This window comes from Geospiza fortis, unplaced genomic scaffold, assembly GCF_000277835.1.
Source record: "Geospiza fortis unplaced genomic scaffold, GeoFor_1.0 scaffold485, whole genome shotgun sequence".
NCBI lineage: Eukaryota > Metazoa > Chordata > Aves > Passeriformes > Thraupidae > Geospiza > Geospiza fortis.
In genome coordinates this window covers 235,407-247,358 of record NW_005054457.1, presented here as the reverse complement: position 1 = coordinate 247,358, position 11,952 = coordinate 235,407, and the positions used below count along the sequence as shown (strand labels likewise).

General features: G+C 48.5%; 1 protein-coding gene across 1 annotated transcript in view; it reads right to left on the bottom strand.

The window, feature by feature from the left end:
• Nucleotides 1-11,952, bottom strand: part of DNAH9 (dynein axonemal heavy chain 9) — a 55,508-nt gene that overhangs the window by 18,325 nt on the left and 25,231 nt on the right. Inside the window, 9 exon segments of the mRNA XM_031062697.1 lie at nucleotides 1,344-1,491; nucleotides 2,271-2,379; nucleotides 3,435-3,562; nucleotides 5,768-5,978; nucleotides 6,660-6,947; nucleotides 8,082-8,220; nucleotides 8,544-8,701; nucleotides 10,463-10,567; nucleotides 11,817-11,950. Coding sequence (XP_030918557.1) covers nucleotides 1,344-1,491; nucleotides 2,271-2,379; nucleotides 3,435-3,562; nucleotides 5,768-5,978; nucleotides 6,660-6,947; nucleotides 8,082-8,220; nucleotides 8,544-8,701; nucleotides 10,463-10,567; nucleotides 11,817-11,950 — 1,420 coding nt within the window.

The window sequence follows — 11,952 nt, the reverse complement described above, 5'->3', positions numbered from 1 at the left end:
GAAGAAGAGAACCCCCATCCTCTGCCTGGCCCTGCTGGCACTGGCACACACACACATAATAACAGTAATCAGAAGTTTCAGGCATTTAAAAACTTTGATCCTCTTGAAAGAAGTAAAATGGAGGAGTTGCTGAAGGCGATGATTTCCTGGGAGCGCCAGGAGTTCAAAAGCGGTCAAATAGAGGAGTAATAAAATAAAACCTTTCATCTTGCCATTTTACATTCGTTTAAGCTACACTTACAGAATTCCAAACTAATATTGTAGCAGCACTGAAGTCCTCCATAAAGTAATTAGAGCTATTTGAAAGGTTGGTTCTACAATTTCTGAATTAAGCAAGCTACCAAAATACTCAGCTCGGGGCTGGTGCAGCTAATCCTGGGGATTTCACGGGCTGACAATTGCTCAGCACAGAGAGCTGGAGATGCTTGATGGGCTTTGCTGCCAACAGCTTTAAAGTTTGGGCTCCCAGAGAGCAGCTCCCCAACAAGATTCCCAACTCCCTGTCCCAAGGAGCGAGACTTGCACTCAAGCAGCTCCTCCTGACACCTCCTCGTTGGGGCTGATGGTGCCCAGGTTCAGTTCTTCATTGACTTTTGTTCTTTTTTTTTTTTTTTTTTTTATGAAACTGCAGGTATGGAGAGCAAGCAGAGGATGGAGAATCACACAATCATAGACTAGATTGGGTTAGAAGGGAACTTTTAAAAGTCATCTATTCCAATTCCCTGCCATGGGCAGCGCCACCTTCCACTGTCCCAGGCTGCTCCAGCCCCATCCAGCCTGGCCTTGGGCACTGCCAGGGATCCAGGGGCAGCCACAGTTTCTCTACGCACCTGTGCCAGGGCCTGCCCACCCTCACAGCCACACTAACACCAGCTTCCTCCTCAGCCCCAAGGGGCAGGAAGAGATGTGGGGAGAGGATCTGCTGTGCATCTTCCACTCTTCCTTTCAGCAGTGGTCTGAAATCTGTTCTACTGACCCAATGCTTCAGCTTCTCCCCGTTTTGCTGCTTTGGAATGTGATTTGGAGAACTGTTTACCCAGCATGTGAATTGTTTTTAATTAATGACCAATCCCAGTCCAGCTGTGTCAGGACTCTGGTCAGTCACGGGTTTTTTATTATTCATTCTTGTCTAGCCTTCTTATGTCTCCTTTCTCTTTCTTTAGTGTAGTTTTAGTAGATTATTCTATTCTATTCTATTCTATTCTATTCTATTCTATTATGTATCAGCCTTCTGATAACTTGGAGTCAATTCTCGTCCTGAGGACCCTCACAAACACACCACAACAATTACTAACCACAACCCCCTGCCCTCTTGAGGGGACACAGGCAGCCTGCAGGGGTACCTGGCTCTCAGGGTGTCCAGGCACACGGGCAGGTACTTGTCAAACAGAATGGTCAGGTTGGCCCTCTCCGACTGCACCTCCCGCCGGTCAATCCAGCTGCTCACCGGGGCATTCCAGCCCAGGTCTGAGGGGTTGATGTACAGGATCCCTTGAGGTGCAGGAGAAGAGACAAGGGTAAGGACACAGCAGGGGCTCTCCCTTTTTCCACCAAGAACTTTCAGCTACTCCCTGAAACAACTGAAACCCTGTCAAATGCACCTGGTCCCTCATTACCTGCCCCACTGCAGAGGAGACACATTCACAGTGAAGAGATGGAACTCAGGAAACTCTCATGACCCTGCCCCAGATTTGGAAAGTGGTGTTGCCTGAGCCATGTTATTGCTCTGGGCACCAGACACCAGGGGTCACCTTCATTCCCCGTTCTCATGCACTGCCCCAAAAGCTCTTTGGGACTGAGGCTGCTCTCTCCTCATCAGGCACACACAGAGCTGTGCAGGAGAGTTCTCTCAGCAGTGCTGCAGGCATGACCCCACAGCAGCAGCGGGAACACTCTGAGTACGCCCCCAAGACGATGGCAGATCAGGATCCTCAGTGTGTCTGTGAGCTTCAGGAACACTCCCTGCACACCACAGGCAGCTGTGCTCCCAGCCTGGCAGCTTTCAAGGAATCACAGAATCACTGGGTTGGGAGAGACCTTCAAGATCATCGAGTCCAACCCAGCCCCAGCATCTCAACACCCAGTGCCACATGCAGGCTTTGTTAAACACACCCAGGGATGGGGACTCCACCACCTCCCTGGGCAAACCATTCCAGAACTTTATCATCCTTTCTGTAAAAAACTTTTTCCTGATATCCAAGCTATATTTCCCTTAAGGCTGGCCAACAAAGGGCTGCTAAGAGCCCCAGGTGCAGCCCAGCAGGACCCACCTGCCCGGGACACGGTGGCCGGCGTGGCCGTGCGCAGGTGGCTGATCTCAAACAGCAGCCTCATCGTGGGGTTCAGGGGGATCCTCTCGTTGCTGGCCAGGGTCAGCACCTGCAGACAGACAGACAGACAGACAGACAGTCAGTCAGCCTGAAGCTCTGCCAGGAACAGGAATGACAAGTGTTCAGCACTTGGCACTGCTGGGCTTGGCTGCCCAGCCCAGCTCCTTGAGGCACAGCAGCAAAGGGCTGCAGCCCCAGCAGGACAAGGGGGGATTGTGCCCCTCTGCTCCATCCAGGACAGATCCCACCTGCAGAGCTGCCCCAGCCCTGGGCCCAGCACAGGGAGGAGCTGGAGCTGCTGCAGAGAGCCCAGAGGAAGCACCAGGATGAGCAGAGGGATGGAGCAGCTCTGTGAGTTCTCAGGCTGAGAAAACTGGGGCTGTTCAGCCTGAAGAAGGATCTGGGGTGACCTTATTGTGGCCTTTTGGTACCTGAAGGGGCTCCAAGAGAACAGGAGAGAGACCTTGGATAAGGGCCTGGAGTGACAGGACACAGGGAATAGCTCCCAGTGCCAGAGGGCAGGGATGGATGGGACATTGGGAATTAGGAATTGTTCCCTGTGAGGGTGGGCAGGCCCTGGCACAGGGTGCCCAGAGCAGCTGGGGCTGCCCCTGGATCCCTGGCAGTGCCCAAGGGACAGGGCTTAGAGCAGCCTGGGATAGTGGAAGGTGTTCCTGCCCATGGCAGGGGCTGGGATGGGGTGAGCCTTAAGATCCCTTCCAGCCCAAACCCATTCTGTGATGCCAGGACACGATTTCTGACAGGCACAGAATGCTCCTTCTCTCTTCCACAACCCAGAATCCAAAGCACTTCCTCAGGGTGGGGAAAAGACAGAATTATGTACCTAGCCTACTTCTAAAGGGCCTGAAGTTATGATCAGGACATTTGCAATTACTCACATGCACGCCTCTCCAGAAAAGGGAAATTCCAATGAAAACAAGCTCTAAGTTATTTCCCTCATGCACCATTGCCTTTATGCAATATTGTTTGGTGTGTCTGAGGAAACACAGCTGCATTATTCCAGGAGATGTTATTACAATCTGCATTTCTCCCAGGCTGAATCACCCCTGACAAGGAATACCTGCTTCTTTACCTGACCATTACCTTATTATCATCCATCACAGTGTTCAGAGATTCAATCCACATTGGATCAATATCTCCATCTAGCACCATCCACTTGGGACCATCATGTGAGATGTTGGCCAGCTCTCTCATGATTGATGAAAACAGTCCTGGGAGGGTGACATGAATATGTTGATGAACACTGAAATTGTCACCTGCTCTAACAGATTTTTCCAGCAACTTCCTAAAAATTATGCTTTCCCCTTCAACATTCATAACTCTTTGCAGCTGGACATAAATAATACTGTATAATGATATCTGCTTTGATGAAAAAAAATATTATCAGAGTTATTATCATCGAGAATGACTGTGGGCCTACATGAGCTTCATTCCCACTGAAGTCCATAAGACAAAGGAAAAATGAAGAGCAGATACTCTCTCTGAGAAAACAAACCCCACAAACTACATAATGCAGACAAAACCATCTAAATATGCCTTGGAAATTCTTATATTTGGGGTTTTTTTTCCTGTGGCTTGAAGTATATCAGGAAAATCAAGATGCTTTAAACACAGGGTCATGGCTTTAGTGAGACTGAGGGGAGAACAAGCCCAGACTGACATTGAGTGACAGAACAAAATGTCAGTAAAATCAAGGAGACAGAGAATATACAGAATCTCAAGAGGAGTAAATAATGAATGCTAAGAAGAGTGAGAAGCTGGGAACAGAGCAGAAGTACTGCAGGGCAAATGAGAGCTCCACAAAACCATCACTCTCCTCCACACGAGGAAATACCTAGGGAAAGGCTGGTCTGCATGAAGGAACATCAGGCAAGCATTAAAAGCAGCCTCTCTCCTGGAGAATTGTGACAGGCATGCTTTCTGTTTCTCCAGGACCAGCCATTCCCTCGTGATGCAGGTCAGGAGCCGCCGGTGGCACTGCACGACCCAAGCAAAGCTTGTGCAGAACAGCTCAGCCACGCAGCTACAGAGGGGTCACAGATAAATAACACCTCCCTGGCTCTGCCTGGGCTCTATTCCTCACGCTGGACACAGCTTGGCAAGCTCTCCAGCCCTGCCAGTGCCAGCAGCAGCTCCTGCCTGGGAGCATCACAACCACGGCAGCAGCGGGAGGGAAGTGCCCCTCTCCCAACCTCGGGCATCCACAGAGGGGTCTTGGGATTTGAAAGGAGAGTTTGGTTCTACAAATAACACTTTTAGGATTTCCTTCTGGGGCCTTTTTCCACGTAAGGTGTGCAAACTTCCCAGCTGCTGGCAGTGAAATGAGTGACAGAATGAACTCGGGAAGAGGAAAAGGAGGAGCTGATTCATAAGGGGACACATCCTCTCCTGTCAGGCCATGATGAAAATGGGCTGGCTGCTCTTTGGCACCAAGAAACAACATTTCCAGGAATGGTTAATGCAGAAAATATCTGCCTTGAGCCATCAGAGAGGAGCCCTGTAAGTTCCCTTGAAATATTAGAGGATTAAGAACACTGGGCAGCCACCTGCCAATGGCTCTCCTGCTGTCCAGTGCCACCCACAGCCCCTGATCCACAATCCCCAACGTGCAGCTCTCTCTGCAGAGGGCTGGCTACATCCCACACTTCCCTCTGTCACTTTGATTTAGGGTCTCCAATCACAATTAAAAATAAATTAACCCTGGCACTGGAGCGGAGCAGGGGGCAGGAGGGGTGGTGGCAGGGGCAGGGGAGGTGGTGGCAGCTCCTTCTCCTGGAGACCTCTGGCCGAGGATGATTTATGGAGCTGTCCTCCCTCACCTCCCCCTCAGCTCCCAGAACAGCCACACAGGGAATCAAAGCTGCCTTTCTGGATTAGTCACAAGCCAACGTTTGCACTCTGCATCTCTGTAATCTTTCAGCAGGTCTTAAATGCTCGTCTCATCCTCCTCAGGAGCAATCAGGATCAACAGCCTGGCAAACGCCGCGTGCTGGAGATCAGGCAGGGATATTCAGTGGAAAAACACCTCTCAAATGCTGCTGGGAGTGTCCTCTCAAATGCTGCTGGGAGTGTCCAGCCACAGAAACCTGGAAATGCCAATTTTTGGGGGGCCCCACTGCACAGCACAGGGCAGGAGGGAATTCTCTCCCATCAGCAACCTAGCCCTAAAAAACAACCTGCCTCAATTAGAAATTGGGAAGCACTGATGTTAATTAATATGATAATTATCCTTATGGCAAAAAGATAAATTCCCAAAAAGCTGTGACACTCTACAGGTCCTTCCAACAGCAAACCCTCACACAGCTGGGAGCAGCACCCGGGCTGTGAGATCTACACACAGAGACCCATCATCCACTCAGGATCTTCATTAAAAATATCCTTTTTATCTCCAAATTCAGCCAGGAAAGGACATTTACCATCTCTCCACTCCCTTGTTGCTGGGTTAATGACGCCGAAGAGCTCATCATTGGTGACTGCTTTGGGGTTGAGGTCTGTCCACACAGGCCGGCGCTTCATCCTCTGGTAGGTTTTGTGCAGGGACCTCAGCACCTGGGACTTGCCTGTGCCTGCAGCCCCCACCACGAACACGGAGTGCCGGACACTGAGCAGCTCCTCCAGCTGCACCACCTGAGGAAACACCCCCAGAGCTCAGACAGACACACCAAAGTGAAATTCAGATGGGCAAAATCTATCTCTGTTCATGGCTCAGGGTCGGAATGAGATGTCCTTTAAGGTCCCCTCCAACCCAAACCATTCTACAATTCTGTGATTGTGCAGAGCCCTCTTTGAAGAGGCAAAGATGGTTGAGAAAACCCAGCTGAGCTGATGATGGTGCAGGTAGAGCAGTGTCACCATGATATTTTATGAAAAATCCCTTCACTGGGATTTTTTCTCCTGGGAAGCTTCAGCTTCTCCCTGTTTTGCTGCTTTGGAATGTGATTTGGAGAATTGTTTACCTAGCATGTGAGTTGTTTTTACTTAATGACCAATCCCAGTCCAGCTGTGTCAGACTCTCTGGTCAGTCACAGGTTTTTTTTATTCCTTTCCAGCTTTCTGATGTATCCTTTCTCTTTCTTTAGTATAGTTTTAGTATATAATTTCTATAATATAATATATAATACATAATATATAAAATATATTATAAAATATGTAAAATATATAAAATATATTATAAATATAATATAATTACTATCATATCATAAAATAATAAATCAGCCTTCTGAGAGCATGGACTCAAATTCTCATGTCTCACCTCATCCTGGGGACCCTCACACCACCACAACAGAGCAGAAAATCCCTTGGCCTTACTTTGAGCACAAAGTTGTCCTCGGGCTGCAGCCGCAGCTCCAGCACAGCCTCCTTCACCACAGCCTCAAAATCCAGATCGCGCTTCCGAGGCACATCCAGGGCAGGGAACAGGTCCCCAATCAGCCCCATGAAGACTGGCACATCGTCTGTCACGATTTTGGGGATGTTGAAGTCGCGGAGGGAGCGCATCAGGACCTGCTCCTCGGGCCGCTCGGGGTCCGCGCGCTTCAGGGACCCGGCCACCACCAGCACTGACTTGATGGCCCTCAGACCCCAGTCATAGTGGTCCTGCACGAGGGAGAGAAAGAAAGAAATAAAAACAGGGGTGAGTTTATGCCCAGGCAAGGGTGAAAACCAGCAGTCCCAGCTGCCAGAGGTGTCAGCAATGGAAATGCAGCCAAATTTGTTATTTGTGTCGTGGCCAGACACCTCCACCAGCCTGAGTGTCCATTTCACAAGGTGAGCTTCCCACCAGGGAGAACTCTAAGGAGTCAAATAATTCAGCTGTTCATGCCATGACATGGGCTCAGAGCTGGCACTAACTCAGCAGTAGGACTTGCACTCTGGAGACCTAAGGAATTTTTTCCCCTAAACCCTTGGCCTTTGTGCAGGTTAAGCAAGGCCTGCCAGAGCCCTGGATTTGCAGGAGCTACTGAGGTGAAAGGCTTGTTAGCCCATTCTGAGGCCTCAGACCCTCATATTTCTCCATCACCAGGTTACCAGGGGCATTTGGTCCTGGGGACAGTCCACCAAGCGGGGGCAGGGAGGACACTGCTGGAAAGGAATCCTAAAGGAATCCAACAAGCAAGTCCTTCTGTCTGTGCTCCACTGAGACCCTGTAGAGCACAGCCCAACAGCTTTACTGCTTTGTGTGGGAGGCCAAAGCTCCCACAGGGCCTCCAGCTGCACAGCACAAAGTTTCTGCAAGAAGGCAGAAACCCACCCCAGCTCATGCTGGCACAGCCAAGATCAGGTTTTCCATCTGGAGTCCTGATTCAACTCACCCCAGCTTTGATCTATGCGGACAATGCCAAGTTAAAATCTGATTAACCAGGGTTTTGCACTGGAGGTGACCTTAAATGGTCAACACTTGACATGACAGAGGAGTATTGAGTTAGACTAAGAGAGGAAAAATCATCATGAACCCCTTGCAGGCAGGAGAATCAATAGGAACTAAGAGAAAAAGCAAAGGGTCACTGAATACTGCCCCAATCATGGTGGCATTTGAGGCTTTTGAAAAATCTCTCAAATTCAAAAATTAGTGAGGTTAATGCAGTTGGGTCAAATGCTTTGGTCCCTGAAGATCCTCCAGGAGGGCAGTTTCAAAAGGTCATTGCAGAGTGTCACATCCCTGATTTTGGGGATCCAGAGCAGAGTGTCAATCCCTCATTTTTGGGATCCAGAGCACAGCAGAGGGCTCACCTGCTTAGACAGGAGCTCCTTGCAGAGTTGGTAGAGTGTAATGAACTTCCTGGCCAAGGCCCGGGCCTGGAGGAAGCCCTCGGCCACCAACATAATCTCACAGATCAGCTCAAAGTCCGGCACAACCATGGCACAGGGCCTAGGGAGACAGGCAGGAAAGGATTGCAGAGCAAGCATTGACTACAGAGCTTGAGGGCAGTGGATTTGTAGCTTTATCTTCCAGGTCCTCTCCAGTGAGACACTGGAGACTCTCCCAGTCCGCCCCCACTGCCTTTCCCATGGCACAGGACAGAGTTCCCTTGTCCTCCCTGCATTCCCTGATCCAGGCTTGGAGTACAAGGCTGAAACCATCTGTGAATCCCCAATGCCAGTGAATTTCCCAAGAAAATGAAGCCTGGATGTTCCAAAAGACAATTTCTGCCAGTTTTATCACACAGGTCACAAAACCTGATCTTGACTCACCTGAAGAGAGCTTTTAAATTCTCAGGTAGCTCGGTTCGTCCTGCATAACCAGGGTTCATGGTGATGAAAATCCCAACTGAGGGGACTAAGTTAATGTCTTCGCCAAGAAAATTGAAGGATTTCTTCTTCTCCCGGATGGCATCCTGCACGCTCTTCACCTGGGAACCAGGGCAGTACTCAGTGCTGGTGTTCAGCTATGAAACCCCCAAGAGCACTGCTGCCCGCCCTGCTCTTGGCCTATGATGAGTGGGGATTATCACTGCTCTGGTCTGGGTTTTTACTGACCATATAAAGCTTTCTACACTGTTTGGGGTAAATCTGTGTGTCTCCCGCCACAATCCAACTCTGATAAAGCAGAAAAGGGCTGAAGAGACTGGACAGTCAAAATGAAAAGAGTTCCAAGAGTTTGCTTCACAGGACACTTGGTTGGTCTTTTCTACCTGTCTGATTGCATCTTTGTTCTTCTCATCCCTCACTTTCCAAAGAGGTCCATTACAACCAGACCACCTCACTGCTCACCTTCCATTCCCATGGAGTGAGTCACAAAATCCCAGAATCACCAGATTGGAAGAGACCTTTCAGATTGAGTCCAACCCAGCCCCAACACCTCAACTAAACCCTGGCGCCCAGTGCCATATCCAATATTTTGTTAAACATATCCAGGGATGGTGGCTCCACCACCTCCCCAGGCAGATCATTTCAGTACTTTATCACTCTTTCTGTAAAAAACTGTTGCTGTAGGACACAAAATAAAATGATGTGGACATGCAGCTCTCCAAGGTAAAAAAGAGCGCTTTTAATTTTTGACTCCAACATTTATAGATTTCCAAAAGTGAGAGTGGATTGGAGGGTGACAGTGCCACCTCTCCAATGACACTGGACAAACCAGCAGTCCATCAAATTTCTCCTCCTTCAGAAAAGAATGCAAAACAATAAGTTATTTACAGAAAGTGTGCGAGAAAGTTCGTTACAAGAAAGTAAACATCAGAGGGCTTAGAAAATCTTGAAAAAATCAGGGTGACAAAAATCATTTTCCTAAACAGCAGACACAGCCAGGTCACCTCACCGCCCACCTCCCATTCAAATCCATTACAGCCAGACCCTCCTTCCCCACTTCCCTAGGGAGCAGCTCCTTGCAGCCAGCTCACCTCCTCACTAACACCACTTCGTCGGGGAGGAATCTATCTCTGCCCTAAACTCACCTGTTTGCCACCTTAAAGCAAAGCAATGAAGGGAGTTTCTCAGTGTAAGGACCCACATCGACAGGAGCTGCATGACTAAGGCAGCCAATTAACCATCACCATGGTTACCCTCTAATAGCAGCAGAGGCGATGATGGAGTGACAGCCCTGCTCGCTCAGACACCACGCTCCAGCCAGGAGCCAGGGAATCATTAGCAGCTGAGTCATATCTGGGCTTCTTTTGTTCAGCTTCCCCTTTTATTTTAAGATCCTCAAAGACGCTTTTCAATGACAACTTTAAGCTAGAGCCTGATGGAAGGGAAATGGAGAGGGAAGGACACGCAAACACCTGTACCTGCCTGGGATTTCTTTGGGACATCAGAGGAGGCACAATGATGAGACGAAGAGAGATGAGAGTGAGGAGTTAGTGGAGGGGTTCAGAACAATTCCTTTGACCAAGACATTTAAAGAAGTGTAGAAACTCTTGGGCTCTAGACCTTCATTTCTGCAATGCCAAGCCCCAAAGTGGGTCTAGGAAGAATTCAGCACCTCAGTCAAACACTGAGATCCCAAAATCTGCACTTGCAGCTGACACTGGGGACCAGAAGAACTTTAATATTTTAGCAACTCAATTTTCAGCACTGAAGTTCCCCAAGACTCAAATCCTTCTGTTCTGGCCCTATGGGAGGGAGGGAAGGAAAGCTGGCTTGTATTTATCCACAAGCTTTTCTCCACTTACCTGTACAGCAACCACTGAAAGGACCTCAACTGAGATCCTGTTAAATTCATCAAAACAGCCCCAGGCTCCTGTCTGGGAAAGGCCTTTGTAAATATTCCCACAAGACTGAAAAGAAAAAAAAAATAAAACAAAATTACAAGAGTGAAATCACAAACGGAATCCACTCCAGCAAAAAATGGATTTGATTTCCCTGCCTGTTTATTTATAGCAATTTACAGTCTATTGTGGATATTTAGAAAGTGCAGGGGAGCAGCAGGCACAACTCAATTATAATATTTATAGCTCTGCACAGTTTGCCACTCGATTTGCTAATTGCCCTCTCTAGACAACTCTGCACTCTGGTTCCATCCAAAGGTCACCTGGGCTGAGTTACTGATGGCCCCACATCCATGAGAGACCTCAGCTGGATAAAATATGGTCCAAGGCCACCAAAGCCAGTGTCCCTGGAGAGCACAGGGATCAGCACCATGACCAGCAGAGGATCCTGAGGAACCAGGAGAGCTCTGTCCCCATGCCTGGGACAGGTGTCCTATGGGTCTGGAGAGAGGGAATGGATCAGCACAGCCTCAGTCTCCACTGAACAGGATAGAATTTGTGAAGAATTTCATGAGGAATCTAACTCCAGAAGGGAAGGGAAAGGTGGAGCAGGGCAGAGAGCACAGTTCAGCTCTCCTCCTCCTCAAGAAGCCTTGTGCAAGTCTCAGAGACAAAAAGAAGGAGGAGGAGAAAAAGCTGCTCAGCAGGGAGGGAGGCAGCAGGGATGAGAGGAGAGGGGATGGATCAGAGCAAGCCCAGCTGGGTAACTCCCACCCTGCAGGTTCCAGGGGCCCTGAGCAGCTCCAGTTTGGGGGAAGCAGCACAGTGGTGTTGGGAGGTTTTAAGGACAAGGTGAGAGATGAGAATTTGACTTTATGTTTTCAGAAGGTTGATTTATTATTTTATGATATGATATGATATTATATTATATTATACTATGCTATATTATATTACAGTACATTATACTATATTATACTATACTATATTACATTACATTATATTATACTTTATAATATTATATTATATTATATTATATCATATCATATCATTATATTATAAAACTATACTAAAGAAAGAGAAAGGATATATCAGAAGGCTAGAAAGAAATGAATAATAAAAACCTGTGACTGACTCAGAGAGTCTGACACAGCTGGCTGTGATTGGCTATTAAGTAAAAATAATTTACATGTTTAGATAAACAATCTCCAGACCACATTCCAGAAGACCAAAACACAGAGAAGCTGAGGCTTCTCATCTTCCCAGGAGGAAAAAATCCTGATGAAGGGATTTTTCAGGAAACGTTAGGGTAACACAGCACCTTGTAGTCCATCTGCTCGGAGCAGTTGAACACGTAGACCATGATGCCCAGGGCACGGCCCAGGTCCTTGGTGGTCTCTGTCTTGCCAGTGCCAGCAGGGCCTGCAGGAGCTCCACTCATGGTCAGGTGCAGGGAC